Genomic DNA, 27,525 nt, shown 5'->3' with positions numbered 1-27,525 from the left:
GCTGGGGAGGCTGTGGGACTGGGGGGTGTCTGTGGGGCTGGGGGGGGGGGCATGGGGCTGATGTGGGGCTGGGAGTCTGTCCCACTCTGGGGCTGGGGGGGCCATGGGGTTGCTGCGGGGTTGGGGTTTGTCCCACTGTGGGGCTGGGGGGGCCGTGGGGCTGCTGTGGTGCTGAGGGTCTGTCCCACTATGGGGCCGGGGGGGGGGAGCACAGGGATTCCCCCCCCCCATCACAGGCTCCCTGATGCTCACATGCTGTGGGGTTACCCCACACGTCCCTGATGCCTCCCTTCCCACTCCCCCATCTAGGGGTGCTCACTGCTGAGGGGTCCTGTGGGGCGCAGTGGTGGGGATGGGGGTGTGGGGTACCCCTCATTGCTGGGAGGGGCTATGGGGCTGGATATAGACTATGGGGCTCAGGGCTATGGGGCTGCTGTGGGTCAGGGCTGGGCTGTGGGGCTGCTGTGGGGCAAGCCAAGGACCCTGGGGCCAGGATGTGGGGCAGGGCTACCGGGGGGGCTGAGGGCTCTCATACCAGGCTGTGGGGTCAAGCTATGGGGCAGGCCAAGGGCTGTGGGGCTGGGCTGTGGGGTGGCCTGAGAGCTCTCAGGCAGGGCCATGGGGCCAAGCTAAGGGATGGGCTGAGGGCTGTGAGACAAGGCTATGGAGCAGAGCTATGGGGCAGGGTTACAGGCCATGCCAAAGGCCCCAGGACAGGCTGACGGCTCTGGGGCAAAGCTGTGGGGGCAAGCTGTGGGGCAGCCAAGGGGTCTGAGGCTAGGCTGTGGGGCCATGTCGAGGGCTGTGGGGGACAGTTACGGGGCAGGGTTATAGGCCATACCGAGGGCTGAGGGGGCAGGCTATGGGGCTGGGCTGTGGGACAGGGCTATGGGCTGTGCCAAGGGCTGTGGGGGCAGGGTTAATGGGCCCGTGCTGAGGGCCGTGGGGTTGGGCTGTGGGGCAGGGTTATGGGCCGTGCTGAGGGGCCGTGGGGCCAGGCTGTGGGGCAGGGTTATGGGCCGTGCTGAGGGCTGTGGGGTTGGGCTGTGGGGCAAGGTTATAGGCCGTACCAAGGGCTGTGGGTCGGGCCGAGGGCCGTGGGGCCGGGCTGCGGGCCCGCCGTGGGTCAGACCTGCAAGCCTCGGCTCCGCCATGACGCCGCTCCCCTCAGCGAATGGGCGGGGCCCCCCCGCTTTCCCGCCCTCGCCCCTCTCAGCCAATCATCGACGAGCTGCCTTCGCGCCCAACGGCGCCGCCACGCGCCGGCTCCTCCGCCCCTACGGCGCATGCGCGTTCCCTCATGCGCCCCGCCTCCCCCCCCCCGCATGCGCGGCCGCGCGCTCTCCGCCCCCCTCCCATCCGCGCAGGCGCAGTGGCGCTGCCCGGCTGCAGGCTCGCGCGCCTCGCGCTCCTCCCCCCCCACTATATATAGGGCGCGCTCCCGCGCGCGCCCCCCTCAGTCCCCTCCGCGCCCCCGCGCTGTGAGGAGCCGCCGCGGCCGCGCTCGCCGCCGCCATGGGGGTGAGTGGGGCCTGGCCTGACCGGGTCGGGCGGGGCCTTTGAGGCGTTTTGGGGCCATCTGAGAGGATGGGCGGGGGGGCTCCTATGAGGGGATTTGTGACCCTCCGAGGAGTTTGAGACGATATGGGGCCTCTATGAGTGGGCTTAGAACCCTCTGAGGGGAATGGGGGCTCCTCTGAAGAGATAGGCCTCTACGAGGGGATTTGGGACCCTCCGAGGGGATTGGGGGCTCCTGTGAGGACGTAAGGAGTTTCTACGAGGGGAGTTTGGGACCCTCCGAGGGGATTGGGGGCTCCTATGGAAAGATAAGGGGCTTCTACTGGGGGAGTTGGGACCCTCCGAGGGGATTTGGGGTTCCTATGAGGAGATAAGGGGCTTCTACTAGGGGGGTTGGGACACTTCGAGGGTTTGCGGGCTCCTTTGAGGAGGCTTGCAACCTTTTGTTGGGATTTGGGGCCATCTGAGGACATTTGGAGCTCCTGTGAAGATGCTTGGAGCTTTATAAGGGAACTGGGGGCTCCTGTGAGGAGACTTGGGGCCTTCTGAGAGTATTAGGAACTCCTGTGAGGAGATTTGGGACTTTTCATGGGGACTGGAGGCTCTTGTGAGAAAATTTGGGACCTTTTGTGTGTTTTAGGGGCTCCTGTGAGGAGACTTAGGGCCCTCTGAGGAGCTTCGGAGCTCCTTCGAGGAGACTTTGGGCTCCTGTGAGGAGTTTTGGGACTTTTTGTGGGGATTTGGGGTTCCCGTCAGGAAATGTGGAACCCTCTGAGGGGCTGGAGAGAGATGGTGGTGGGGTGGGGATGTCTCTGAGGGAGTTTGAGGAGGAATTTGGGGCTGCTTAGGGGAACTGGTGAGTTTCTGAGTTGGGTGTTTAGGGTTCTGGGGGGGCTGTGGGCTGCAGCATGGTGCATTCAGAGGTCCCAAAGGGTTTGGGGGTCCCTACTGGGGGGGAATTGTGGGGACATTGAGAGACCCCAAAGATCTCACCCCACCTCCTGTCTATCCACGGACCCCAACCGCCAGGAAACTGGCAGTTTTCTCCCCAAAATGAGACAAAACTGGAGATTTTAGTGTCTGCATCCCAGCCAGCAGCAGGTGGTGGGAGAAAAAACACTGCTCCAACTCCCAAAATACCTTAATTTCCCCACAAAACACCAACAGCTATATTTTTGGGGGAGGCTCACCCTGTCTCCTTCCACAAACCGTGTGCATCAGTGTTTTTCCTGTGAAATACTCACTTTTGAATGTTTTTAACTTAGTTTTGTTGGAGCTGAAGCTCAGGAATCCCCAGATCCCCTTCAGCACCCTGCGGGTCTTTGGGCTTTGATGGGGATTTGGAGGGATCCCAGTAGGATTATGGGGCTCCGCTCCTTCATTTTTGGGGTAAAATCACCCACACTTGGGGGATTTGTGGTGGTGGACTCTTAAAGAGAAAGAAACACTTAAAAGCGATAACTTTAAGTGGATGCTGCTCAGCACCACCTCCCCATCCCAGCATGTCTAACAAGCACCAGCTTCATTAAAACACCAAAGATTTTGGGGCAAAACCCTACTAATTTAATTACCCCAGCAGTAATGAGCCCTGGGAGCAGGATGCAGGAAAGCTTTCTGTCTCCCGCAGTGACCAGGAGGGTTCAACGCACCCCTGTGCGCTCATCAAAACACTGGTTTTTACCCCCAAAACACTTTTTTGCAAGGACTTTTGTGCAAACCCCGCTCCTCACTTTATTAATTACCTTATTAATTAATTATTATTAACTTCTGGGCAAAACTTTTTTGCTGTTGGTGGGCAGAGCTTTGTTATTTGTCAAAATAACCCAGATTTAATGAAAATTCCCTTTTTTTCCCTGCTTCTCGCCGCAGAGGAAATCGAGCAAAGCCAAGGAGAAGAAGCAAAAGCGCCTGGAGGAGCGAGCGGCCATGGACGCTGTCTGCGCCAAGGTGGAAGCCGCCAACAAAGTGAGTGTCCCCCTCAAAAAACGGGCTAAAAACACACGGAGTCGGTGAAAAACCCTCCCCTGCCGCAGAGCAGGGCCTGGTGGGTGGGAGCGAAACTTCCCCCCTTGTTTTTGTTTTGTTTTGTTTTTTTTTTTCCCCGGGGTGCTGTTTAATTTCTTCCAGCTTGAAGATCCCCTCGAAGCTTTCCCGGTTTTCAAGAAATACGACCGGAACGGGTGAGTGTTGCCCGTCGCGGTGTCACTGAGGCCGTTCCCGGCGCCGCTGGCGTTATTCCCGCTGCCGACGCCGTTTCCCTCCCGGCATCTCCCGCAGTTTGAACGTCTCCATCGAGTGCAAACGCGTCTCCGGGCTGGAGCCCGCCACCCTCGAGTGGGCCTTCGACCTCACCAAGGCCAACATGCAGACGCTGTGAGTCGCGCGACACCGCCCGGCGCAGCACAACCGGCACCACGGGGGGGACGTCGGCTGGCACAGCCCCTCGCCGGCATCTGGGGGGGGGAAACGTTGCTCGGCAGCACCCAGAATTGTTGGGGTTTTGCGCTCCTGGAATTGTTGGGAGGGGTTCGTTTTGCTCTCATGGAATTGTTGGATTTTTTTTTTTTTTCTTCTGCCCCTGGAATTGTTGGGGGGATTTTTTTTACTCCCAAAATTGGGGGTGTGTGTGTGATATGTGTTTGCGCTCCTGAAGTTGGGGGTGGGTGGGTGGTTTTTTGCACCCACTGAATTGTTGGGGGTGTTTTTTGCGTTCCAAAAATTGTGTGTAGGGTTTTTTGCTCCCCTGAATTTTTTTTTGGGGGGGGGATGACCCCCAAAATTGTTGGGTGGGGTTTTTTTGCCCCCAAATCATTGTTGGTGTTTGGGTTTTTCTTCTTTTTTTGTCCCCCAAACTGTTGGAGTATGGGTTGTTTTTTTTTTACCCCCCAGACTGGTGGGGTTTGAGGTCTTTTTTGCCCTCAAAATGTTGGGGTTTGGGTATTTTAGCCTCCCAAATCACTGGGATTTGGTAATTTTTTTTGCCCGAATCCTTGTGGGGATTTTTTCCCCCAGTCACCGGTGGATTTTGACCCAAAATCCTTATTTTTCACCCCAAACCGGGCAGGTACGAGCAGAGCGAGTGGGGATGGAAGGAGCGGGAGAAGCGTGAGGAGCTGCGGGACGACCGGGCCTGGTACCTCATCGCCCGCGAGCCCACTGGCCCCGTCGCCTTCTCCCACTTCCGCTTCGACGTAGAGTGCGGCGATGAGGTTCTCTACTGGTGGGTACCCCCCAAAATGGGGTAAAAAAAACCCCAAAATGGGTCTTTCTCCCTCTATAACACTCCTCTGGGGGGTGATTTATCCCCACAGCTACGAGGTGCAGCTGGAGAGCAGAGTGCGGCGGCGAGGGCTGGGCAAGTTCCTCCTACAGATCCTCCAGCTGGTGGCCAACAGGTGACAACCAATGCTTTTGTAGGGTAAAAACAGGCGGTTTTGGGGCTGAGCACCCCTGGCTGAGCTCCCCGCACCCCCCCTCCCCCATCCTCCGTGTTCCCCCCTCCCCAGCACGCAGATGAAGAAGGTGATGCTGACGGTGTTTAAACACAACCACGGCGCCTACCAGTTCTTCCGAGAAGCGCTCCAGTAAGAGTTAAAAAAAAACCAAACCAAAACCAAAAGACCCAAATTTGCTTGGTTTTACCCCGTTTTTTTTCCCTGATGGGGGGGGGGGGGGTGGGGGGGAAGGGGGGGGTTTGTCTGACTGTAACACGTTGTTCGCACGACTGTCTTTTCAGTGCGCTGGCAACGTGCCGGGGCCGGGCGCCGCGGGCAGGAGGGGCAGGGGCAGCCGAGAGAGGTGGGTGCTCGGGTCCCCCCCCCTCGGCGCCAGGGCCCGGGGGCAGGGGGGGACAGCGAGCGAGAGAGAGAGGGAGACACAGACCCATTTCCGGGGGGTTTCAACCCAGTTTCCAGAAGGTTTTGCCCTTTTCCCAGGGTTTTTTAACCCATTTTCTGAAAGGTTTTCCCCCTTTTCCGGGCTTTTTTAACCCCTTTTCTTAAGGGGTTTTGCCCCTTTTTTTCAGGGTTTTGAACACATTTTCCAAGGGTTTTGAGCCGATTCTCGGTCTTTTTAACCCATTTTCTAGGAGTTTTTCCCATTTTTGGAGTTTAACCCCTTTTCCAAGGTTTTTTTCCCCTTTTGCAAGGCTTTTAACTTATTTTCCAGGGGTTTTGAACCGATTCTGGGGCTTTTTAACCCGTTTTCCAGGAGTTTTGTCCATTTACAGAGTTTTTTAACCCATTTTTCAGGAGGTTTGAATCTTCTCTGGGTTCAAAATTTTCTGAGGGGTTTTGCCCCTTTTCCAGGCTTTTTAACCCATTTTTCCAAGGCGTTTCGCCCATTTTCTCTTGTGGGTTTTTTTAACCCATTTTCTGAGGAGTTTTGCCCTTTTCCAGGGGCTTTGAACCCATTTTAGGGGGGGTTGCTCCTTTTCTGAGGTTTTCTAATGATTTTCCAGAGGTTTTTTCCCCTTTCCCAGGGTTTTTAACCCATTTTCTGGGGTCTTTGCACCTTTCCTGGGGGCTTTTTAACCTTTTTTCTGTTTTTCTTCATCCCGTTCCTAGGTTTCTAAATCCATTTTCTGAGCATTTTTAGACTTTTAACTTCATTTTCTAGGTGTTTTTATCCCTTTTCTTGGCGTCTTTAGACTTTTAACCACATTTTCAGGGTGTTTAGTTCCAACCCCCCTTTCCCACATTTTTTTTCTGACAGTTTTTAGGTTTTTTTTAATCCCTTTTGTGTTTGTCGTTGGGGATTATTTTTTTTTTTAATCCTTTTTTCTGGGTGGTTGTATCCCTTTTCTGGCTTTTTAAATGCATTTTGTGAGCGCTTTTACACTCATAACCCCATTTTCCAGGTGTTCTGGGATTTTTTTTACTGCTTCCCCAGGTATTTTAACCCTTTTTCCGGATGTTTTTAGAGTTTTTTTGATGCCTTTTCTATGTTTTTGCAGTTGGTGGGGTTTTTTAAATCCCTTTTCTGGGTGTTTTATCCCTTTTCGGGGTATTTTGACAGTTTTGCCCCCTATTTCAGGGCATTTTGTTTACTTTTTACCCCTTCTTCAGGTGTTTTAACCCATTTCCCAGGTATTTTTAGTGTGGGTTTTTTTTTTTTCTTAATCCCTTTTCTATTTGTTTTTTTTAACCCTTTTTTCTGGGTTGTTTTTTTTTATCCCTTTTCTGCCTCTTTCAACCAATTTTCTGGGCAATTTTAGACTTTTAACACTGCTTTTCTGTGTGTTTTTCTCTTTTTTTTAACACTTTCCCAGACACTTTTTAGGGTGTTTTTACCATTTTTTGGATGTTTTCCCCCCCCCTTCCCCATCCTCACCAGCCAGGGAGGGTGACTGGGGGGGAGGGGGGTGTGACCTTGGGGGGGTGTGACACAGTAGGGGGGGGCCAGGGTGCCACAAGGGCGGGGTTGAGGCGATGCGGGGAGGGGGGGTTGTCAGGGTGATGTGGGGTGGGGGGTGGTGAGGTCATGATGATGTCATCACCCCCCCCAGGTTCGAGGTGGACGCCGCCTCCCCCAGCGTCTCCGGCTGCTGCGGGGACGATTCCTCCTACGAGATCCTCAGCCGCCGGACCAAGTTCGGGGAGAGCCACCCCCTCCCCCACCCCGGGGGGGGGCCCTGCGGGGGGTGCTGCCGCTGAGCCCCTCCCCCACCGCCCCCAAAACCCCAAGGTTTCACCCCAAAACCAACCGCCTGCTCTCAGGGAGCCCCCGCGCACCCCACAGAACGCAGGAGCCCCCCCGTCCCCTGTCTTGGGGGGGGAGAGCGCTGGGGGGGAGGGGAGTGGGTTGGTTTTGGGGCTGGAAGGGGGTTTTTGCCTGTTTTGGTTGTTTTTGGTGCCTCGCGGGAGTCGAGGCCCCTCCCTTTTTCTTTCGTTTACCGGCGATTTTGTTTGTATGTTACAAATAAATAAGGATAAAAATGGGATTTGGCCTCGTCGTGCGGGCGGGGCCTCGTCTGGGCGGGGCCTGAGGGCGGGGGGCGGAGTCTGGGTGCGAAGGGGGCGTGGTTTAGCGGTGCCTCGTGGCTTTATATGGGGCGGAGCTTGAGCGTAGGGGGTGTGGCTTTTCTGCGTGGGCGGAGCCAGGACGGCCCTGGCACGTAAAAGGGGCGGGGGGGGGCGTCCTCTGCCGGAAGTGAGGTGCATTTCCGCTTCCGCCGCCGCCATGCCGCTCGCCGCTCGTCTCGCCGGTTCCCTCCTGCGCTCCGCGGCTCGGCCTGGCCCGCCCCGGCGCGGCGTCATCTCGGGGCCGCCGCAGCAGCCACTGGGGCCCGGGGTGAGCGCCGAGGGGGGCCGGCTCGGAGGAGTTCGGGGGTGGGAGGGAAGGAACAGGGGGCGGCGGGTGACCTTGGGGCGGGAGGAAACGGGGGCTGACGGCGCTGTGCCCGCAGGAGAGCGTCGTGGGCTTCCTCGCCATGTTCGTCTCCTGCCTGGGCCCGGCCGCCTGGGTGCTCGCCAACCTCGAGGAGTACAAGAAGCGGGAGTGATTCCCCCCACTTCCTCCGCCATCATCCCACCGGGACCACCCGCCGCCGGGACCACCCACCGCCGGGACCACCGGGGGCCGCTGCACCGGGATCCCCCGCTGACGATGGGACCATCCCGACCGTCCCCCCCCGACAATAAAGGCCGCTGACACTGCCCCCGGCTCTGCCTCGCTCTGCCCGGACGCCTGGGTCCCTCCGGGGGAAGGGGGTGTTGGAGATGGGTCTAGACCTGGGGAGGGGGGCTGTGAGGTCAATCTGTGGCGTCACGGTGACGTCACCGAGCAGAGAGAGGGGGTGGTTGGAGGGGGTAGGCCCCGTTGGTAAGGTCGGTTGCCAAGGTTGTGCTCTGGTTGCTAGGGGGAGGGGCTTGTTGTTAGGGGGAGGGGCTAGTTGCGTGGAGCCTGTCCTGGTTGCTAGGGGCGGGGCCTGTTGCTAGGGGTAGGGGGCTCAGTGACCGGGCTGTTGCTAGGGGGCGGGGTCTGTCGCTAGGGGCGGAGCCACCCAGTGGCCGGGCTGATTTTAAGGGGCGGGGCCTGTTGCATGGGGGCGTGGTCTGCCGCTAGGGGCGGGACCACTCAATGGCCGGGTTGTCGTTAGGGGCGGGGCCTGTTGCTAGGGGGCGGAACCGCTCCGTTCCCAGTCCGTCTCTAGGGGCGGGGGCTGTCGCTAAGGGGCGGGGCCAGTCGCTAGGGTCGTCCCAGAGGGCGACTTCCGGTCTCCCGGCGGACCATAGAGTTGGACTTCCGGAGGAACGAGGGGCACGGGAGGAAGCGACGTGGCAGTGACGTCACGCGTCGGCCTGTGGATCCCGGTAGCGGCGCTCGGACGGACCCGAGTCCCGGTTAGCGCGCGACGGCCCGGGGGGGGGGCTGAACCACGTGGCCGCGCTCCCCCAGGGACTCCCCCTCCGGGACCTCCCCCCGCACCCCCCTTCCCGCGGGCACCGGAGGCCCCGGGGTCGTGAGGGGTCCCCGCTGTCGGAGGGGGGGTCCCCGGTGGCCGTGGGGTCGGGGGCTCACGGTGGTTGCAGGGGGGCTCTTGGGGCCGTAGGGGGGCCCTCGGGGCCGGGGGGGGTTCCCGTGGGCCATTGAGGGGGTCTCCGTTGACCGTAGGGGTGTCCCCGGTAGCTGGGGGCGGGTCCCAGGGCCGTGGAGGGTCCCGCCGGTGTGCGGAGGGGGGGTCCCCGGTGTCTGTGGGTGGCTTTCGGTGGCGGTGCGGGCGTCCCGGTGGCCGTAGGGGGCTCCCGGTGGCCGGAGGGTGTCCCCGGTGGCCGGAGGAGGGGATCCCCGCTGTCGGTGGGGGGGGGGGGTCCCGGTGCGCGGGGGTTCCCGGGCCGGCGCTGACCCCCCCCCCCCCCGCAGCCGCAGGTGATGAGCCCCGATGAACGCCCGGCGCCGGCACGGCTCTAGGCAGCGGGAACAGGGCGTTTACCTGGGGCCCCCCCAGACACAAGCCGTGTCCCCCCCGCCCTTCGCCGCTGCCCCCCCGCCCCTCGCCGGGCCCCCCCCGCTGCTACCGCCCCCCCCGGACGCCACCATGTCGTGTCGCGATAGGACCCAGGAGTTCCTCTCCGCCTGCAAGTCCCTGCAGGGCCGGCAGGTGGGTGTCCGGGGAGGGGAGGGGGGGGACACACACATAGGGACACCGCTGTGCCCCCCCCAGACCTCACCTTTCCCCCCCCGGGGGACTTTCCCCGGCCTCGTCCCCCTCTTTGCACCCCTCCAGGGCCCCCCCGCCCCAGCCTCACCCCTCCTCGGGGGTCCCCGACACCACCCCCCTGGCCTAGGACACACACACACACACCCCCCCCAGTTCCCCCCAGGGACTCTCATCCTCCCTTTTGCCACCCACCTCGGGGACCCCCCCGCCGCCTCCATCCCCCCTCTGCCCCCCCCCAGGGGTCACTTCCTGCCCCCTCTCACCCCCAGCCTCACCCACCCCCCCCCGGGGGTCCCCCCCCCACCTCCTCCCTGGGCTCCCCTGGCCTCACCCACCCCCTTTCTGCCCCCCCCGCAAGGGGTGCCCCCTGCCCCTCTCCAGCCTCCCCCCCACCTTTGCCCCACCTGGGTGCCCCCTCTGGCCCCCCCCCCCCCGGTCTCATTCCCCCTCGGAGGTCCTGTCCGTCCCCCCCCAGCCTGACCCCCCTTCTTCCCCCCCCACAGGATGGGGGGCAGCTGGGCAGAGCAGCCCCGGGTGCCGGGCGGCAGCGCAGCGAGTTCAGCCTCATGGCCAAGTAAGGGGGGGGGGGGTGTCCAGGGGACCCCCAGGCACTGGGGGGGGACCCCCAGGTGCCGGAGGGGGGCCCAGTTTGGACAGGAGGAGGCGGGGACACAGGGTCCCTGGGCATGGTGGGATGTGAGGGGGACACGGGAGGGGGGTCCCTGGGTGCAGGAGGGGGACAAGGGGGGGTCCCCAGGCGGGGGGTGGGGTGGGAGGAGAACGGGGTCCCCAGGAGTGGTGGCACCGGGGGGGACGGGACACAGGGGTCCCCATTGCAAGGGACCCATCCCTGGGCGCAGTGGGGGGGGACAGGACAGGGACGGTCTCCCCAGATGGGACAGGAGGGGGACAAGGGGGTGTCTCTGGGCATGGTGGGGGGGAGGACAGGGCCCCCAGATGGGACAGGAAGGTGTGGGGGGGTCCCTAGATGCGTGAGGTGGGGGCACAGGGTCCCAAAATGGGATGGCAGAGGGACAGAGGGGTCCCTGGGAGGGATGGGGAGGGGACGGAACAGGGACAGGGTCTCCAGATGGGACGGGAGGGGGATGGAAGGGTCCCGGGGGGGGGACGGGGAGGGGATGGGGTCCCCGGGTTGGGGGCGGGGGGGGGGGACACGGACGGGGCCACCCCACCTCTGAGGTGTCCCCTGTCCCCTGGCAGGCGCATCGGGAAGGATCTCAGCAACACCTTCGCCAAGCTGGAAAAGCTGACGATCTGTGAGTGGGGGGGGGGAGGGATGGGGCAGGAGGGTGCCGGGGGGGGGACAGGAGGGTGCCCTGACGTGTGTGTGTGTGTGTGTCCCCCCCACCCCGGCAGTGGCCAAGCGGAAATCCCTCTTTGACGACAAAGCAGTGGAGATCGAGGAGCTCACTTATATCATCAAGCAGGTGGGGGAGACGGCGGGGCGGAGGGGGGAGGATTTTAGTGGGGGGGGACACACACTTTTGGGGTTTCCCTGCCCCCCCCCCCCGTGTTATTTTGTGTTCCCCCCTCCCTGCCCTTTAGGACATCAACAGCCTGAACAAGCAGATCGCGCAGCTGCAGGAGATGGTGCGGGCCCGGGGGGGCCAGAGCGGGCGCCACGTCCAGACCCACTCCAACACCGTGGTGGTGTCGCTGCAGGTGGGGACGGGGGCGGCGGGGGGGGGGACACACACAGACACACACACACCCCCACACCCCCAGCGCCGACTGAACCCCCCCCTTCTCCTTCCCTCCCCAGTCCAAACTGGCCTCCATGTCCAACGACTTCAAATCCGTGTTGGAGGTGCGGACAGAGGTGAGTCCTCCCCCTCCATTTTTACCTCCCCCCAACTCCCCCCCCCATCATTTTTGCCCCCCCGCCCCCCATTTTTAACTCCCTCACCCCCTCTTCCCCCATTATTACCTCCCTCACCCTCCATTTTTACCCACTGACCCCCCCGTTATTACCCCCCCCAACACCTACTCCTCCATTTTTACTTCTCTGCCCCCCCTTTTTACCCCACCAACCCTCTGCCCCCCCATTTTTACCCCCTCCTCCCCATTTTTGCCCCCCCAATCCCCTGCCCTGCTATTTTTACCCCTTCCTCCCCCATCTTTACCCCCCAACGCCCCCTTTTTACCCCCTGCTCCCCCATTTTTACCCCCCAACCTTGTGACCCCCCCTTTTTTACTCCGACCCCCATTTTCCTCCCACCAATCCCCTGCCCCCCCCCCCCCCCATTTTTACCCTTTGTCCCCTCATTTTTGCCCCTCCATTTTTCCCCCCGGCCCTGAATTTTTATCCCCCTGCCCCCCTCCAACTTTGCCTCCCCATTTTTGCCCCCCGACTCCCATTTTTATCCCCCTAAACCCCCCCTTTCCCACCCCCCCCACCCGCAGAACCTGAAGCAGCAGCGGAGCCGCCGTGAGCATTTCTCCCGCGCCCCCGTCTCCGCTTTGCCCCTCGCTGCCAGCAACTTGGGTGAGCCCCGGGATTTTTGGGGGGCGCGGGGGAGGGGGCTTTGGCAGGATTTGGGGGGATGGAGATGGGGGGAAGGGGTGTCTCTGTCCGTCCCCCCCCCCCCACCCCAGCTGTGTCCTGCTGTCCCCGCAGGCGGCTCGGCCATGCTGCAAACCGAGCCCCAGCGCGCCGGGACGGTGGCCATCGAGATGGACGCCCGGACGAGCCAACAGCTCCAGCTCATCGACGAGCAGGTTTGGAGGGGGGGGGCGGGGCATAAAACTGGGGGAAGGGACCCCCAAACCCCACCTTTCGGGGGGTGGGGACACACACAGAGCGACCTCCCCCGCGCTGTCCCCGCAGGATTCCTACATCCAGAGCCGGGCGGACACGATGCAGAACATCGAATCCACCATCGTGGAGCTGGGCTCCATCTTCCAGCAGTTGGCCCACATGGTGAAGGAGCAGGAGGAGACCATCCAGAGGTACTTTCTCTGTGTCCGTCCCCCCACCCCCCCGCCTCCTTCTGTCCCCTCGGTGTCCCCTCACTGTCCCCTCCCTCCCCAGGATCGACGCCAGCGTGGAGGACGCCCAGCTGAATGTGGAGGCGGCGCACGGGGAGATCCTCAAGTATTTCCAGTCCGTCACCTCCAACCGGTGGCTGATGGTCAAGATCTTCCTCATCCTCATCGTCTTCTTCATCGTCTTCGTCGTCTTCCTCGCCTGAGCGCCTGTGTCGTCGTCCCCCGCCCCCGCACACGCACACGCTTCGTGTGTCTCCCCCTCATTGTCCCACCGAGGGACAGACGGACTCGGTCCGTGCTCTGCGGGGCTCAGAGACGGACATTGACGTGGGGACGGGGCAGGGGTCTGCTGGGGACCCCAACCTGCCCCTGGGGACCCCATTGTCCCCCCCCCAGGGACCTCACCGTGCTCCTGGGGACCCCAACTTGCCCCTGGGGACCCCAATGTGCCTCCGGGGACGCTCTTGTTGTCCCCCCAGGGACCCCAACGTGCCCCTGGGGACCGCCTTTGTCCCCGCTGGGTGGGGTGGGGTGGGGGGGCAACACCCCATGTCCCCTCCAGCAGGTCCTGCAGCCTATGCCGAGGCTGGTCCCCATGTCCGCCCGGTCATGGTGGCTGCGGACCCCCCCCACTGGTGGGCCAGGAATTCGGCCAGACCTCCCCCCGCCCCCTCCCCGGACCATGGACCCGCCAGTAAAGCCGTGGGACCCTCGGGGAGCTGGGCTGGGGGGGCTGTGGACCCCATTAAAGCTGTGGGACCCCTGGGGGGGGTGCCCTGGGACCTTTAGGGGGGGCTGCAGCCCCTGTTAAAGCTGGGGAACCCCCCGGGGGGGCGGGGAGAATGCTGTGGACCCCATTAAAGCCCATAGCGTGCCCTGGGGGGGCGCTACAGACCCCCTGGTAAAGCCTTGGGACCCCCAAGGCGGGGGGGGGGGGGGGGGCTGCGGCCCCCGGTAAAAGCTGTGGGACCTCCGGGGTGGGGGGGGGGGGGCGGAGCTGTGGGCCCTATTAAGGCTGGTATCCATCCCCCCCAACCCCCCAAGATGGGCTGTGGGACCCCTGGCGGGGGGGGGGGGGCTGCAGCCTCCATTGAAGCTGGGACGCCCCCGCGAGGAGGGGACTATGGACTCCGTTAAAGCTGTGGGATCCCCGAGAGGGGAACTACGGGACGCCCCTGGGAGCTGCAGCCCCCCACCCCCCCCGCCCATTAAAGCCGTGATTCCCCTTCCCCCAGCGCTGCCTTTGCCTCCCGGGGCGGGACTCGAACCGTCGACCTCAGCGCCACCGCGGGGGGGGGGAGGGAGAGTGAGCGCGCATGCGCTGGGCGGAAGTGGTGACCTCCGGGCGGAAGTGACGCTGGGGGGGCGTGGCGCGGCGGGGAGGCCGCGGGGGCCGGGAGCGGAGGGCGGCGATGGCGGAGGAGGGGAAAGGGGGTTACAGCGGTGAGCGGGGCCGGGGCAGCCGTCTGGGAGGGGGCCGGCGGCGGCGGGGGAGCCCCGGGGCCGGTCCGGGAGGGGAGCGGCAGAGGCCCGGGCGGTTGGAGGCGGCGTTGGGCCCGGGCCGCGGGCCTGGAGGGGAGATGGGGCCTGGAGAGGGGACGGGGCCTGGAGAGGGGACGGGGCGAGAGGCCCGGGGAATATGGGATGGGGAGAGGGGCCGGGAGAAGGAACTGGGAGGGATGGGACGGGGACCTGGGGAGAAGGGAGAGGGACAGTGGCCTGAGGGGATGGGGACCGGGGAGAGGGGCTTGAGGGCCCAGGGGAGAGGGACGCGGCCTGGAGACGGGGCCTGAGGAGAGGACGGGGGCCGGGGAGAAGGGCCCGGGCCGGGGGAGAGGATAGGGGCCGGGGAGAAGGGCCAGAGGACCGGGAAGAGGGGACGGGGCATGGGGAGAAGGGACAGGGAGAGGATGGGGGACGGGGCCTGAGGGGATGGGGAGAGAGGACGGGGTCTGTGGAGAGGGGATGGGGGACCGAGAGAGGGGCCTGATGGGACTGGAGAGAGGGGCTGGGGGACAGGGAGAGGGGCCTGAGGGGAATGGGGATCAGGGGAGGGGATGGGGTTGGGATAGGGGCAGGGTAGAGAGCATGGGGGCCCAGGGAGAAGGATGGGGGACAGAGGGAGGGAACAGGGACTTGGGAAAGGGGATGGGAGCCCGGAGAGAGGGGACAGGGAGAGGGGATGGGGCCTTGGAGGGAGGACAGGGAGAGGGGACAGGGACCTGGGGAAAGGGGATGGGGTCTGGGGGCAAGTGAGAAGGGATGAGGGACAGGGAGAGCAGACCAGGGACGGGGAGAGGGGCCTGAGGGGACACAGGGCAGGGGACAGGGACCGGAGCCCCCCAGGGGTCGGTGTGGTGGGTGGCTGATGGCGGTGCTGCCCCGGCAGAGCACGATGACCGCGTGGGCGGGCGAAGCTTCTCGGGCCGCAGGAAGAAAGGCCGCGGCCCGTTCCGGGGAAAGATGTACAGCGAAATGAACCATCGTTCCCGGAGCCGCGGCGGCCCTGGTCTCCGCGCCCGGCTGGAGGAGGACGACGGTGACGTCCCCATGAGCGAGGCCCACGACGGGCCCCGCAGCCGATAGTGAGTGTTGGAGGGGTGTGGGCGCCCCATGGGGCTGCTGGGGGGTCTTCGGGAGGGTCTGGGGGGGTTCTTTGGGGGTCCAAGTCTCCCTCCAATCTCTCCTCGCTGCTCCCAGTTTGCCCTACGGGCCGCGGCCCAACCGCTCGACCAACATCCACATCACAGTCAAACGAGATCTTCCCACCCCGGAGCGAAGTGGCGGCACCAGTCGCGATGGCGGGCGCAGGAACTGGTTCAAGATCACCGTGAGTGGGGCGGGCGGCGCGGGGACGGGGATCCGGGGCTGTTGTCACCCGCTTTGCCATAGAATCATGGACTGGTTTGGGTTGAAGGGACCTTTAAAGGCCGTTTAGTCCAAGGCCTTGGGTTGGGCAGGGACATTTTCAACGAGATCAAGTCGCTCAAAGCCCCGTCTGACCTGTTCTGGGATGTTTCCAGGGATGGGGCATCCACCACCTTTTTGGGCAATGTATTGTAAAGAGTTTCTTCTTGTGTCCCCTGTATTTAAATCTATCCTTTTTTGCCTTAAAGCCACTATTTCTTGTTCTATCACTCCCCTCCCTGACCGAGAGTCGCCACCCCGAGCTTTCCTGGAGCTCCTTTAGGGACTGGAAGGGGCTCGAAGCTCTGGTCTTTCTGCTTTCCCTTCTCCTTTCCCTTCTCCTTTCTTGTTTCCCTTCTCCTTTGTGTTCTATCTTTTCCTTTTCCCTTTCACATCTTCCTTTTTTTTTTCCCTCTCTCTTTTCTGCTCTCATCCCGCCTCATCTCCCTTCTCCCCTCCCTTGGTCCCCCCTTGTCCCTCTTCTTCCTCCCTTGGTACCCCCTCGTCCCCCTTCTCTGTTCCCTTCTCCCCCCTCGTCCCCCTTCTCCCCCCGCCCCACCCAGCCGTACACAGAAGGCAGCTGCATCCTGCCCAGCTGCGACACGCGTGGCCCAGGCAGGGCTGTGGCGGCTCCTCCGCCGGGCAGTTGGAGCTCTGCGCCGTTCCCAGCCCTGCCTGTGCCCTGATGCCGGGCAAATGGTCTCTTAGATCCCCTACGGAAAGAAATACGACAAGTCCTGGCTGCTGAGCTCCATCCAGAACCTCTGCAGCGTCCCCTTCACCCCCGTCGAGGTGAGCGGGGTCCTGGGTTTTGTGTCGTTTCCCATTTTGGGGAGGTCGGGGCAGGCCGGGGTGGGGGGCATGGAAGCCCCAGGAGTTCGGCCAAGCTCTGGCTCCGCGGGAGCTGCCACCCAGATCCTAAATCCTCCCTTTTTCCAGTTCCACTACGACCACAACCGGGCCCAGTTCTACGTGGAGGACGCCACCACCGCCAGCGCCCTCAAACAGGTCTCCCGGAAGATCACCGACAGGGATAATTATAAGGTGGTGATAATTATCAACTCGTCAGCTCCGCCTCAGTCCCTGCAGAACGAGCTGAAACCGGAGGAGATTGAGCAACTGAAGGTGAGTGGGATTGGGGCGGGGGGGGGGGGGTGGGATGGGGGGCGAGGGGAAAGGCAGAACCCGCTCTCATCTCACTCATCCCGTCCCAGCTCTGCATGAGCAAGAGGTACGACGGTTCGCAGCGGGCGTTGGACCTCAAGAGCCTCCGCGTCGACCCGGGTAAGCTCTGCTCACCACCGCCCCGGGGATGCGAGGGGCGAGAAGGGGCTGCGGAAGGCAGCGTTTCACCCCCATCTTTTTTTCTTCTCCCCCCCCCCCCCCAAGATTTGGTGTCGCAGAGCATCGACGTGGTGCTGAACCAGCGGAGCTGCATGCTGGTGGTGCTGCGCATCATCGAGGACAACATCCCCGAGGTGAGGGGGGGGACCCTGCGCCGGCCGCGGCAGCTGGACCCCTGGGCGCCCCCCACCCCGCTCTGTGTCCCCCGCCTCAACACCCATCTGTGTGTCCCCCCAATCCCCCTGTCCCCCCACAACTGCTATCTCTGTCCCCGCCACCCCCATCTGTATCTCCCTCTCTGTCCCCCCCAATCCCCTCTCTGTCCCCCCCAATCCCCTCTCTGTCCCCCCAACCCCCCTCTGTCATTCCCCCCTGTCCTCCCCCGACCCCCTTCTCTGTCTCCCCCATCTCTGTCGCCCCAATTCCCTCTCCGTCCCCCCTCCCTGTCCCCCTGACCCCCCTCTCTGTCCCCCTTCCCTGTCCCCAACTCCGTCCCCCTTCCCTGTCCCTAACTCCCTTCTTTGTCCCCCCCTCTCCGTCCCCCCAATCCCCTTCTTTGTTCCCTGCTCCTTGTCTGCCCAACCCCCCTCTCTGTTGTCCCCCATTGTCCCCCCCAACCCCTCTCTCTGTCCCCCCCAACCTCCATTTCTGTCCCCCCCATCCCCCTCCTCTCCCAACCTCTCCCAACCCCTTTCTCTCCCCGCCCCGAACCCCCCGTCTCTCCCCCAAACCCCTTTTCTCTGCCCGCCCCCCAACCCCCCATCTCCCCCCCAACCCCCTCTCTCTGTCCCCCTCCCCAAACCCCCTCTTTGCCCCCTGACCCCCCCCTTTCTGTCCACACACCCCCCCCCGATATCTCCCCATAGCTCCAGTCTCTCAACCTGAGCAGCAACAAGCTCTACCGCCTGGACGACCTGTCCGAGCTGGCGCAAAAAGCCGCCGGCCTCAAGATCCTCGACCTTTCTCGCAACGAGGTGGGTGCCACCCTGGTTTTGTGTCCCCCCCCACCTTCCATGACGCCCCCCCCCACCCCGTCCCCTCACCCTCTCTTTCCCCCCGCCTCTCCGTGCAGCTGAAATCCGACCGGGAACTGGACAAGGTGAAGGGGCTTAAACTGGAGGAGCTTTGGCTCGATGGAAACCCTCTTTGCGACGCTTTCCGGGACCAGTCCACCTACATCAGGTCAGTGTTAGCCCTGGGGCGGCCCCAGGGGCCCGTGGGCCGCCCCTGCTCCGCGGGGGGCAACCCGGCAGGACGAAGAGAGGCCGCCCCCCCCGCCCCCCACTTCCCCAAACCCACACAAACCCCCTCCCCGGTGCCTTCTGCTCGCCGGCGCCCGGAGACCCCCGTGTCCCCCCCAACCCCAGGCAGCCCCTGGTCGTGGCATGAGGCCGGAGACGGGCCCATCGCCCGTTTGCCGAAGGACGGCCGATCCGTTTCAGCTGCTCGGAGCCCTGCTTCCTTCCTTCCTTCCTCCCTCCTCCTCCTCTTCCTCGCTGCTCCCCCCCCTCTTCCTCCTCCTCCTCCCTTGGGGTATGCAGCCTCTTCTCCGCAGCGTCCCGCTCCCTGCCTGCCGCTCCCACCCCTCTGCCGCGCAGACGGGGCTTCCGACATCGCTCTGCCCCTTCCACGGGCTTTCGGGGGATGCGGGACACGGCACCGGTGTGTGTCCCCCCCCTCCAGACTCTACAGAGCTGCCCCCTCCCTCCCTCGCGCCCGCGTTTGGCCCTCGACGATGGCTGGCTAGCCAGAGACGGGTAAGATTCCTCACGGGAGGAACAACCTAAGACAGGCACAGCCGTGCAGTGGCCAAACGTCGCCGCCCAGACGCGGCCGGCGCGGGGAGGCTTTCGCTAGCCACAGGCCTGCCGCAGGCCCACGGGGCTCGCTCCGGGCAGGCCCCCCCCGCCGCACCCCTGGGCGAGCCCACGCCGGCCCCCAGCGCGGGCGAGGGTCTCGGCTCCGGATGCGGCCGTACCTGCAGCCCAACCGGGCTCCCGGGGCCGGGGGGGAGCGGCACGAAGGAGAAGAGGCTCTGCCCAGGGGTTCCCCCCCCCAAAAAAAAACCCTGCTTTATCCTTCCCCTTGCTGCTCGCTCCGTTTCCCCCCCCCAACACCCCTCGACGCAGGGGCTCCGCAGCTATAAAACAGCCGGGTCGTGCCAAGGGTTTGTGCCACGAACCGGTGGGGATTTGTCCTCTTCCCCCTTCCCCTCTCCTCTGGGCAACCGCACCCAGGTGAGTACGAGCCAGGTAAGTCCTGAGCTGGCCCACGGGGCCCGCGGTTCCTCAGATGCGGCCCGAGATCCCCCCCAGGGGCAGGGGCAGCCCTGGGGTTGGGGAGGGGGGGGTGGCACTGGGTCCCCAGGGTGCCACATCAGGGAGGCGGGGAGGAGGCAGCCGCAGGGCCATCCCCTGGCACCCTGTGGGTCCAGGGGGGGGGCAGTAAACGGGGGGCAACCAGGGTGGGGAAGGGTCCCCGGGGGGCGGGGGGGGGCAAGGCCTGGCCCCGGCGGGGGGCTCGGCCACCGCACTGACTCTGCTCCCTCTCGGCAGCTCCGTCAGAGAGCGATTCCCCAAGCTGCTGCGCCTGGTGAGCGAGGCGGGGGGGCGCCGAGTCTTGTTTGGGGGCAGGAGAGGGCTTGGGGGGCACGACAGAGCCTTTCTGGGGGGCAGGAAGGGTTTGGGGGGGACACACTGAGCCTTTCTGGGGGGGTCACTGAGTCTTGCTTAGGGGCAGGAAGGGACTGGGAGGGGACACACTGAGCCTTTCTGGGGGTCTGGGGGCGACACAGCCTTGCCGGGGGGGCAGGAGGGGGGGTGTCAGGCCCTGCCCCGGGTGGGGGGGGGTGGGAGAGATTTGCACCCTCCCCCCCCCCCCCCCAATCCCCATCTGGTTTTGCCCCCCCCCAGGACGGCCACGAGCTCCCTCCACCCATTGCCTTCGACGTGGAGGCCCCCACCACGCTGCCCCCCTGCAAGGTAGGGATGTTTTGGCGGGGGTGGGGAGGACCCTGTGCCCCCAGCCTGGGCCGAGGGGGGGGTTGGTGGCGGGGGGGGGGGGTTGGCTGTTGCCTGAAGAGTAACCGATACGTGTGTCGTCCCCCCCTTATTTAGGGCAGCTACTTCGCCTCGGACGACCTGAAGGTTTTGGTGCTGCGGTTCTTACAGCAGTGAGTGCCGGGGCGGGCGGGGGGGGCTGCCCCCTCCCCGCTTTCAGCCCCCCCCTCCCGCCCCGCTTAACCCCTTCCTTCAACACTCCCACCCCTTTCAACCCCCCTTTTCTACCCACCCCCCCTTTCCAACCTCCCCTTTCCACACGCCCCACGCCCCTTTTCAACCCCCCCACCCTCTTTCATCTCCCCAATTCCCTTTAACCCCCCCTTCAACACTCCCACCCCCCTTTGCCCTCCCCTTTAACCCCCCCCTTCAACACTCCCACCCCCCTTTGCCCTTCCCTTTAACCCCCCCCCTTTCACACATCCCCTCTCCCCCCCTCCTTTTGAACCCCCCTGCCCTCTTCCATCTCCCCAACCCCCTTTAACCCCCTCCACCCTCTTTTCCCCTCTCCACCGACCCTTTTCCACCCCCTTTCAACCCCCCCATCGCCCCCTCCCGTGCCCCCCCCCGCAGGTATTACTCCATTTATGACTCCAGCGACAGGCAGGGGCTGCTGGACGCCTACCACGACGGAGCCTGCTGCTCCCTCAGCATCCCCTTCGGGCCCCACAACCAACCCCGGTACGGCCCCCTCCCGCTGCCTCCCGGGGCGGGGGACAGCCCCCCAAACCCCAGCCGGGGGGTGGACGGGCGGCAGGACCCCCCCTTCACAGCCCCTCATCTTTGCAGGAACAGCCTCAACGAGTATTTTAAGGACAGCAGAAACGTGAAGAAGCTGAAAGACCCCAGTAAGTCCCTTCCTAAAGTGCTCGGGGGGGGGTATGGTGGGTCAGGGGGGGCCATGGGGTGTCTGGGGGGGGTGGGGGTGGTCTTAGTGTTCTTCTGTCGTTCCCTCCCCCCACCCCCAGCCATGCGCTTCAAGCTGCTCAAAACACACGCGGCTCAACGTGGTGGCCTTCCTCAACGAGCTGCCCAAGACACAGCACGACATCAACTCCTTCGTGGTGGACATCTGCGCCCAGACGGTGAGCGGGGGGACAGGGACACACTGGGGGGGGGGGACGGGGACACCTGGGGGGCGGGACGGGGACACACGGGGCTCCTTCGGGTCCCCCCCCCCAGCCCCGGCGCCATCCTGCCCCCCCTCACCCGGCCCCTCTCTTCCAGAACACGCTGCTCTGCTTCGCTGTCCATGGGATCTTCAAGGAAGGTGAGGGTCGACCCCTGTGTCCTCCTCCGTCCTCTTCTTCCTCCTTCCTCCTCCTCTTCTTCCTCCTTCCTCCTCCTCTTCTTCCTCCTTCTTTCCTCCCTCCTTCCTTCCTCCTTCTTTCCTCCCTCCTTCCTTTCTCCTTCGTCCTCCCTCCTTTCTTTCTCCTTCTTCCTTCTCCGCCTTCCTTCCTCGTTTTTCTTCCTCCTCCTCCTCTTTTGTTTCTCATTCTTCTTCCTCCTCCTCATTCTCTTTTCTTTCTCGTTCTTCTTCCCCCTTCCTTCCCCCTTCCTTCCCCCTTCCTTCCCCCTTCCTTCCCCCTTCCTTCCCCCTTCCTTCCCCTTCCTTCCCCCTTCCTTCCCCCTTCCTTCCCCCTTCCTTCCCCCTTCCTTCCCCCTTCCTTCCCCCTTCCTTCCCCCTTCCTTCCCCCTTCCTTCCCCCTTCCTTCCCCCTTCCTTCCCCCTTCCTTCCCCCTTCCTTCCCCTCTTCCTCCTCCTTCCTCCTCCTCCTTCCCCTCCTTCCTCCCACCACCTCCTCACCAGCCTTCCTCCCACCACCTCCTCTCCCTCTCTCCCACAGTGGATGGCAAATCCCGCGACTCTGTGCGCGCCTTCACACGGATGTTCATCGCCGTCCCGGCCGGCAACACCGGGTAGGTGATGGCTACCGGCCACCGGGCCTTCGGCACCGTCCCTCTTCCTCCTCCTGAGAGCTGCACGGAGGTGTCTCTGCGCGGGTGGGACGAGCGGAGACATCTTGGGCCGTTGTCACCCGCTTTTCCGTAAAATCAGGCTGGTTTGGGTCGAAGGGACCTTTAAAGGCCACCAAGTGCCACCCCCCGCCATGGGCAGGGACGTCTTCACTGGGCAACCTGGGCCAGTGTCTCACTGCCCTCAGAGTCAAGGATTTCTTCCTTTGATATGGTCTAAATCTCCCCTTTTTTATCTCAAACCCATTTCCGCTCATCCTGTCACCACAGGCCGTGTGGGACTCTGTCCCTGCCTTCCTTCTCAGCCCAGTTTCAGTAGCCACGGGCCACCAGAAGGTCTCCCTGGAGCCTTTTCCGGGCTGAACACCCCCAATTCTTGGCCTGTCCCCACAGCGGAGCTTCTACAACCCCCGTCCCCTCTCCAGCCCCACCATCCCCTCCCCACGGCGGAGCTTCTCCAGCCTCTGGGGGCCCCAGTGGCCTCCAGCAGGTCCCCGTCCTCCAGTTGGGTCGACGGTGGCCACCACTTGCCCCGTCGTCATCCCAGAAGGGACCCTCCAGGTGCTGGGTGGCCTTGGCGGTGCAGGAAGACGCCGGCCATAGTCCAAACCCTACCCCTCCCCCGGCCCCGTCTCTGTTTTGTCTTTCCGCAGGCTCTGCATCGTTAACGACGAGCTCTTCGTTAGGAACGCCACCACCGAGGAGATCCGCAAGGCCTTCCTCATGCCGGCCCCCACCCCCTCCTCCAGCCCCGTCCCCACCCTCTCGGCCGAGCAGCAGGAGATGTTGGCCGCCTTCTCCATGCAGTCGGGCATGAACCTCGAGTGGTCCCAAAAGTGAGTGTGTGTCACCCCCCCCAGCCCCTCCCCCACCCCCCTGCCCCTCCCCCACCCTCACCATCTCCCCTCTCCCGCCCCCACACCCTCCAGGTGCCTCCAGGACAACGACTGGGACTACGGACGGGCCGGGCAGGTCTTCACCCAGCTCAAGGTGGGTTTCTGGGGGGGGATCTCAGCCGTGTTCCCCTCCCGCCCCAGACCCCCCTGCTTCACCTGCCCCCCTCCCCCCCATTTCTCTTGCAGCTGGAAGGGAAGATCCCGGAGGTGGCGTTTCTCAAGTGAGCGGTGCCCGCCTCCGCCCCCACTTCGCTCTTCTCCCCCCCACCCCCCGCCCCCAACTTCCATCCCGGAGTTTTATTCCTCACCGTTTTGTAAATAAATCAATAAATCGACCCGTTTCGGCCTTGGGGACGCGCTGCGCCTTTAAGAGGGGGCGGGACGGCGCCGCGCCCGCCACAAAGATGGCGCCGGAAGTGGGGGGGGGGGGGGTGTCGGAGCGCGGGGATTGGTCGGCGGCAGGGGTGACCAGGAAGTTGATATAGAGTGACCCGGAAGTGGCGCAAGGGGGCCGCCATGGCGGCCGCCGGGGCGCGGGCGGCGGCGGCGGCCGCGCTGGAGGTGGCGGTTCCGCGGGACGTGGTGCTTTTCCGGCACGAACGGGGCCGGTTCTTCCGCCTGGCCGGTTTCTTCTGCGCGGGGCAAGGCCTGTTCTGGACCTACCTGGCTCATTTCGCCTTCACGGCCCTTCGTCCCGCCGCCGGACCCGGCCCCGACGATCCGCTCCGACCCCGCGATAACAAATGGCGGCTCGGCTTCACCGCCTCCTGCCTCACCCTCGGTACCGGCGGCGGGGGGCTGCGGGGCAGGACGGGAGGGGCCTTGGGGGTGGCGCGGGGGAGACTCGGAACGGAAGGGGGGGAGCTGTGGGGGGGGCCGGTGCACCGGGGACGGGGGCTTTGGCCGGGCCTTGGAGGGGCTCAGAACGGGCCTTGGGCCTGAGTAGGGAGGGACCTGGGGCACCGGAGAGGGGCTCGGAGAGGACCTTGGGGAACAGGGGGTCCTGGACCGGGGGGGGACCGGGGCACCATGGAGGATCCGGGGGAGCTGAGGGGGGCCCTGTGTACCGGGGGGGGCTGGGGAGGGGGACACCTGGGACACCAGAGCGGGGTTTGGAGCGGGACCGAGGGAGGTGGGGGGGGGTGCAGTGTACCGGGGGGGGGCTCAGAAAGGACCCGGGGGGAAACTGGGGGAGCAGGGTGTGCTGGAGCGGGACCAAGGGGTCTGGGGGGTGGCCCGGGGCACCGGAGGGGGCGGGAGTGGGGCTCAGCTCAGAATGGGCCTCGGGGAGCCAGGGCATGGGGGACCTGGGGCACTGGGGGGGGGCTGAGACAGGGACAGGGGGGGCTGGGACAGCAGAGGGGGACTTGGAGGACTCTCCAGGACACTGCAGGGGAGCCAGAGTGGCTTGAACTGGGCCCGGTGGCCACCCTGACCCTCCTGGTGGCCACCTTGACACACACCCCCCCGTCCCACTTCTCCCCCCTGGCAGGCTCTCTGATCGTGGCGGCTGGCATCCTGTTCCCCCTTCGCGCCGTCCGGCGGGTGACGTTGCTGCGGGGGGGCGCGGAGGTGGCCATCAGCACCCACGGGCCCCTGGGGCTGGGCCGGGGTCCCACCCTGACCGTCCCCTTGCGCCACGTCTCCTGCCGGGCCCATCGCTCCGAGGTGCCGGCCGCCCTCCCCCTCAAGGTGAAGGGCCGCCCCTTCTTCTTCCTGATGGACAAGGGGGGGCAGCTCTGCAACCCCCGGCTCTTCGACCTCACCGTCGGCGCCTACCGCAAGCTCTAGGGGTTTTTTTCGGGGGAGGGGACACACAACACAACAGGAACTTTGTCGCCTTGTCACCCCCCTTTGTCACATCCCAATAAAACCCTGAGCTGCCTGGCTGCGTTGTGGGGAGAAGGTGGGGGGATGCACACTCCCTTCCCCATTTTTTTGGTGTCTTGGGGCCCCCCCGGAGCTGCCGGGGGCAGTGGATGGAGGGACTGCGGCCCCACTGCTTCCTCCTCCTCTTCCTCCCCGCTCTTTCCCTTCCTTTCCTTCTTCTTCCTCCTCGCTCTTTCCTGTCTTCCTCCTCCCCCTTGCTCTTTTCCCTTCCCTCTTCCTCTTTCGTTTTCTTTATCTTCATCCTCTTCTTCCTCCCCACTTTTTCCATTCCGTCTTCCTTCTCCCTCTTCCTCCTTGCTCTTCCCCTTCTCTCTTTACCCTCCCTCTTGCCTTTTCCCTTCCCCCTTCCCTTCCCCCTTCCCTTCCTCCTTCCCTTCCTCCTTCCCTTTTCCTCCTCCCTCTTCCCTCTTCTTCTTCCCTTCCTCCTCCTCAGCCCTGCTCGTTTCCATGCTGAGCTTCATCTCATTCTTCATCGAGCCCAGGACCAAGCTCTTCCTTGTCCTCGACACCTTCGGCTGCATCCAGACCCTCTGCCAGCACCAATCCATGGCGAACCCCCTCACCCCCTTCCCCCGCCTCCTTACCCTCCCATTCCCACTGTCCCCTGCGATGGGGGGACCTTGGTGTTGTCCCGGCCATCCTCATCCTCATCCCTGGGACTGGAACACTCCACTGACATCCCCACCCCAGGGAGCCGATTTGGGGCATTTTGAGGCCATTTTGGAGCATATTGAAGCCATGCTGGAGCATTTTGAAGCCGTTTTGGTGCATTTTGAAGGCGTTTTGGGGCTTTGGCTGCTCCGGCGCTTCAGGACGCTGCTCAGCGCCCTTCCCCGTGGCAGGGGGTGGCCTTTGAGGTCCTTTCCCACCCAAACCAGTCCCCGACTCTGTGGTTCCTAATGTCCGGAGCCGTTAACGAACGGAAATAACGGGATTTAGACATGGGGTCCCTGGATCCCAGACAGGGGCTGGACCGGGAATGGCGTCCCCGGCCCCGCTTTGCCCCGTTCCAGTGCTCCCAGCCCTTCCTGCAGCCCCCGTCTGGGCGGAGACCCCCGAAACCCTTCGTTTTTCCACCCAAATCCCTCTCCGCCGGGCGGGCGGGGCGGGGGGCGCGGCGTATGCAAATGAAGGGGCGGGGAGTGACCATAAAGGGCTGTGTGAAGGGGCGGAGCATGCAAATAGGAACGTAAAAGTAGGCGGGGCATGCAAATCGCGGTGTGGGGAAGGAGGCGGAGCATGCAAATCGGGATGGTGAACGGGGCGGGGTATTCAAATCAAGGGGGGCGTGGCGCGAGAGAAAGGCGGCGAGGTTCATGCAAATAGAGGGTGTGGTTATGCTAAATAGAGACGGCAGTGTTTGAAAGGGATTGTGGGAGCTCCGGACGCGGAGGAATTCGGGTGCAGCGGGGCAGTTTATGCCCCAAAATCCGGACGGAACGTGCGGAAACGAGTGGGGGAAGGAGCGGGGAGCGCAGTAGAGGGGGGGGTACCGGCTGGGAGGGGGGGGTCAGCACGATGTCGGGGTGGGTGGTTGTCCATGGGGTGCGGTGGGTGCGGACTCTACAGTATCGCTTCTCGGCCTTTTGGCTAAGATCAAGTGTAGTATCTGTTCTTATCAGTTTAATATCTGATACGTCCTCGATGAGAGGACTTTATATTAAACGGATTTTTGGGCTCGGGAGTTGGACCCGGAGCTTGCTCCCTCCGCTCCGCGCATCGTCCCGGTATTGCAGTGCCTCCGGGAACGGTGCACCCCCACCCGGGGACCTTTCGCTGGTTAAAGACAGAATGAGAAGGGAGATGTCGTTTTCAGAATGCACTTCCCAGCCGTGACCTGAACAGGCGGCTCGATTGTTCCCTGCTCTGAGCGCAGCCACTCGGCCGAGCCACCGTGGGGGGAAAAAATAATAAAAACCACAAGAAAAAGGGGAAGGGAAAAAAAAAATCTCGCTCTTTTCGGGTTTAACCCCGAGGGCGGGTGTCCACGTCCTGCCCGGGAAGAGACCGCGGGGGCGGCCCATCCTCAGCTCGGAGCTGGGGAGGTGGAAGCCCCCACCCCGCCACGGGCAGTTTCCTTCCAGGCGGATTTCTCAAATGGTTAGGTACTAATGAAGGCACGTGTGTAATTAAGATCGGTGACTGCTGCGCTGGGATGGATAATGAAGGGATCCCAGCGCAGCCACGCGTGGGGTGGCCGGTAAGTGCCGAGTCTCATCGTGCGTGAGTGGATTCCGGGTCGGTGAAACGCCGGGATATCCCTGTCCGGAGCGGCGGGTAAAGAGAGATTTCCCAGCCCAGGTTAATTGCATCAACATCTCCCATCTGTCTTTAACCAGCCAAAGGTCCCCGTGGTGGGGGTGCACCGTTCCCGGAGGCACTGCAATACCGGGACGATGCGCGGAGCGGAGGGAGCAAGCTCCGGGTCCAACTCCCGAGCCCAAAAATCCGTTTAATATAAAGTCCTCTCATCGAGGACGTATCAGATATTAAACTGATAAGAACAGATACTACACTTGATCTTAGCCAAAAGGCCGAGAAGCGATACTGCATAGTCCGCACCCACCGCACCCCACGGACAACCACTCACACCGATGTCGCGGTGACCCCCCTTTGCCGATACCCGCCCCTTCGCTGCGCTCCCCGCTCTTCCCCCCACTCGTTTCCGCACGTTCCGTCCGGATTTTGGGACACCGACCCCCGCCGCCCCCCGAATTCCCCCTCAGCGGGGTGTCCCGGCGTCCCCCTGGAGGTGCCTGGTGAAC

General features: G+C 63.6%; 4 protein-coding genes, 1 long non-coding RNA gene and 2 other non-coding genes across 8 annotated transcripts; 6 read left to right on the top strand and 1 right to left on the bottom strand.

The window, feature by feature from the left end:
* Positions 1–1,378: 1,378 nt before the first annotated feature.
* On the top strand, positions 1,379–7,176 carry NAA40 (N-alpha-acetyltransferase 40, NatD catalytic subunit). 2 transcript variants are annotated; one of them, XM_063319221.1, is made up of 8 exons: positions 1,379–1,521; positions 3,388–3,483; positions 3,646–3,698; positions 3,796–3,891; positions 4,583–4,738; positions 4,830–4,913; positions 5,025–5,102; positions 7,025–7,176. In XM_063319221.1, exons 1-8 carry the CDS (start codon positions 1,516–1,518, stop codon positions 7,170–7,172), a joined length of 717 nt encoding a protein of 238 aa, XP_063175291.1. In that variant the 5' UTR covers positions 1,379–1,515; the 3' UTR covers positions 7,173–7,176. The 2 variants fall into 2 exon arrangements, with proteins under 2 accessions (XP_063175291.1, XP_063175292.1); XM_063319222.1 differs by lacking the exon at positions 5,025–5,102.
* A 434-nt stretch (positions 7,177–7,610) lies between these two features.
* Positions 7,611–8,174, top strand: LOC134508100 (uncharacterized). Its single transcript, XR_010068974.1, has 2 exons — positions 7,611–7,809; positions 7,925–8,174. It is a non-coding gene; the product is annotated as an uncharacterized LOC134508100 (long non-coding RNA).
* Positions 8,175–8,582: 408 nt separating this feature from the next.
* On the top strand, positions 8,583–13,623 carry STX5 (syntaxin 5). Its single transcript, XM_063319194.1, has 11 exons — positions 8,583–8,861; positions 9,382–9,619; positions 10,183–10,253; positions 10,901–10,956; positions 11,057–11,127; positions 11,246–11,362; positions 11,463–11,519; positions 12,104–12,185; positions 12,318–12,418; positions 12,528–12,649; positions 12,732–13,623. The coding sequence occupies exons 2-11, from the start codon at positions 9,401–9,403 to the stop codon at positions 12,889–12,891; spliced, it is 1,056 nt and encodes a 351-aa protein (XP_063175264.1). The 5' UTR covers positions 8,583–8,861; positions 9,382–9,400; the 3' UTR covers positions 12,892–13,623.
* Positions 13,624–13,996: 373 nt separating this feature from the next.
* On the top strand, positions 13,997–23,205 carry NXF1 (nuclear RNA export factor 1). Its single transcript, XM_063319193.1, is given in 21 exon segments — positions 13,997–14,131; positions 15,078–15,273; positions 15,389–15,518; positions 16,304–16,387; positions 16,535–16,720; positions 16,810–16,879; positions 16,985–17,073; positions 17,806–17,913; positions 18,012–18,121; positions 19,495–19,531; positions 19,852–19,920; positions 20,056–20,111; positions 20,572–20,679; positions 20,788–20,846; positions 20,967–20,986; positions 20,988–21,083; positions 21,226–21,268; positions 21,845–21,917; positions 22,628–22,810; positions 22,904–22,964; positions 23,057–23,205. Coding segments are annotated over 21 exon segments (1,848 nt in total). The 5' UTR covers positions 13,997–14,100; the 3' UTR covers positions 23,096–23,205.
* A 137-nt stretch (positions 23,206–23,342) lies between these two features.
* Positions 23,343–24,757, top strand: TMEM223 (transmembrane protein 223). The gene is made up of 2 exons (XM_063319195.1): positions 23,343–23,651; positions 24,363–24,757. Exons 1-2 carry the CDS (start codon positions 23,387–23,389, stop codon positions 24,659–24,661), a joined length of 564 nt encoding a protein of 187 aa, XP_063175265.1. The 5' UTR covers positions 23,343–23,386; the 3' UTR covers positions 24,662–24,757.
* Positions 24,758–26,330: 1,573 nt separating this feature from the next.
* On the top strand, positions 26,331–26,521 carry LOC134508118 (U2 spliceosomal RNA). The gene has a single exon (XR_010068982.1). It is a non-coding gene; the product is annotated as a U2 spliceosomal RNA (small nuclear RNA).
* A 594-nt stretch (positions 26,522–27,115) lies between these two features.
* Positions 27,116–27,306, bottom strand: LOC134508117 (U2 spliceosomal RNA). Its single transcript, XR_010068981.1, has one exon. It is a non-coding gene; the product is annotated as a U2 spliceosomal RNA (small nuclear RNA).
* Positions 27,307–27,525: the final 219 nt, after the last annotated feature.

Source organism: Chroicocephalus ridibundus, chromosome 31, assembly GCF_963924245.1.
Source record: "Chroicocephalus ridibundus chromosome 31, bChrRid1.1, whole genome shotgun sequence".
Classification (NCBI taxonomy): domain Eukaryota; kingdom Metazoa; phylum Chordata; class Aves; order Charadriiformes; family Laridae; genus Chroicocephalus; species Chroicocephalus ridibundus.
This window is presented reverse-complemented; position numbering and strand designations above follow the sequence as displayed.

Excerpts from the sequence above, each read along its gene's own strand:
- NAA40 (XM_063319221.1), top strand. Across the intron at positions 3,484-3,645 it reads AGGTGGAAGCCGCCAACAAA|CTTGAAGATCCCCTCGAAGC; the intron begins GTGAGTGTCCCC and ends AATTTCTTCCAG. Across the intron at positions 3,892-4,582 it reads AAGGCCAACATGCAGACGCT|GTACGAGCAGAGCGAGTGGG; the intron begins GTGAGTCGCGCG and ends CAAACCGGGCAG.
- STX5 (XM_063319194.1), top strand. The coding sequence starts at position 9,401 with ATGAACGCCCGGCGCCGGCACGGCTCTAGGCAGCGGGAACAGGGCGTT. Across the intron at positions 11,363-11,462 it reads CCGTGGTGGTGTCGCTGCAG|TCCAAACTGGCCTCCATGTC; the intron begins GTGGGGACGGGG and ends TTCCCTCCCCAG. Across the intron at positions 11,520-12,103 it reads TGTTGGAGGTGCGGACAGAG|AACCTGAAGCAGCAGCGGAG; the intron begins GTGAGTCCTCCC and ends CCCCACCCGCAG.
- TMEM223 (XM_063319195.1), top strand. The coding sequence starts at position 23,387 with ATGGCGGCCGCCGGGGCGCGGGCGGCGGCGGCGGCCGCGCTGGAGGTG. Across the intron at positions 23,652-24,362 it reads CGCCTCCTGCCTCACCCTCG|GCTCTCTGATCGTGGCGGCT; the intron begins GTACCGGCGGCG and ends CCCCCCTGGCAG.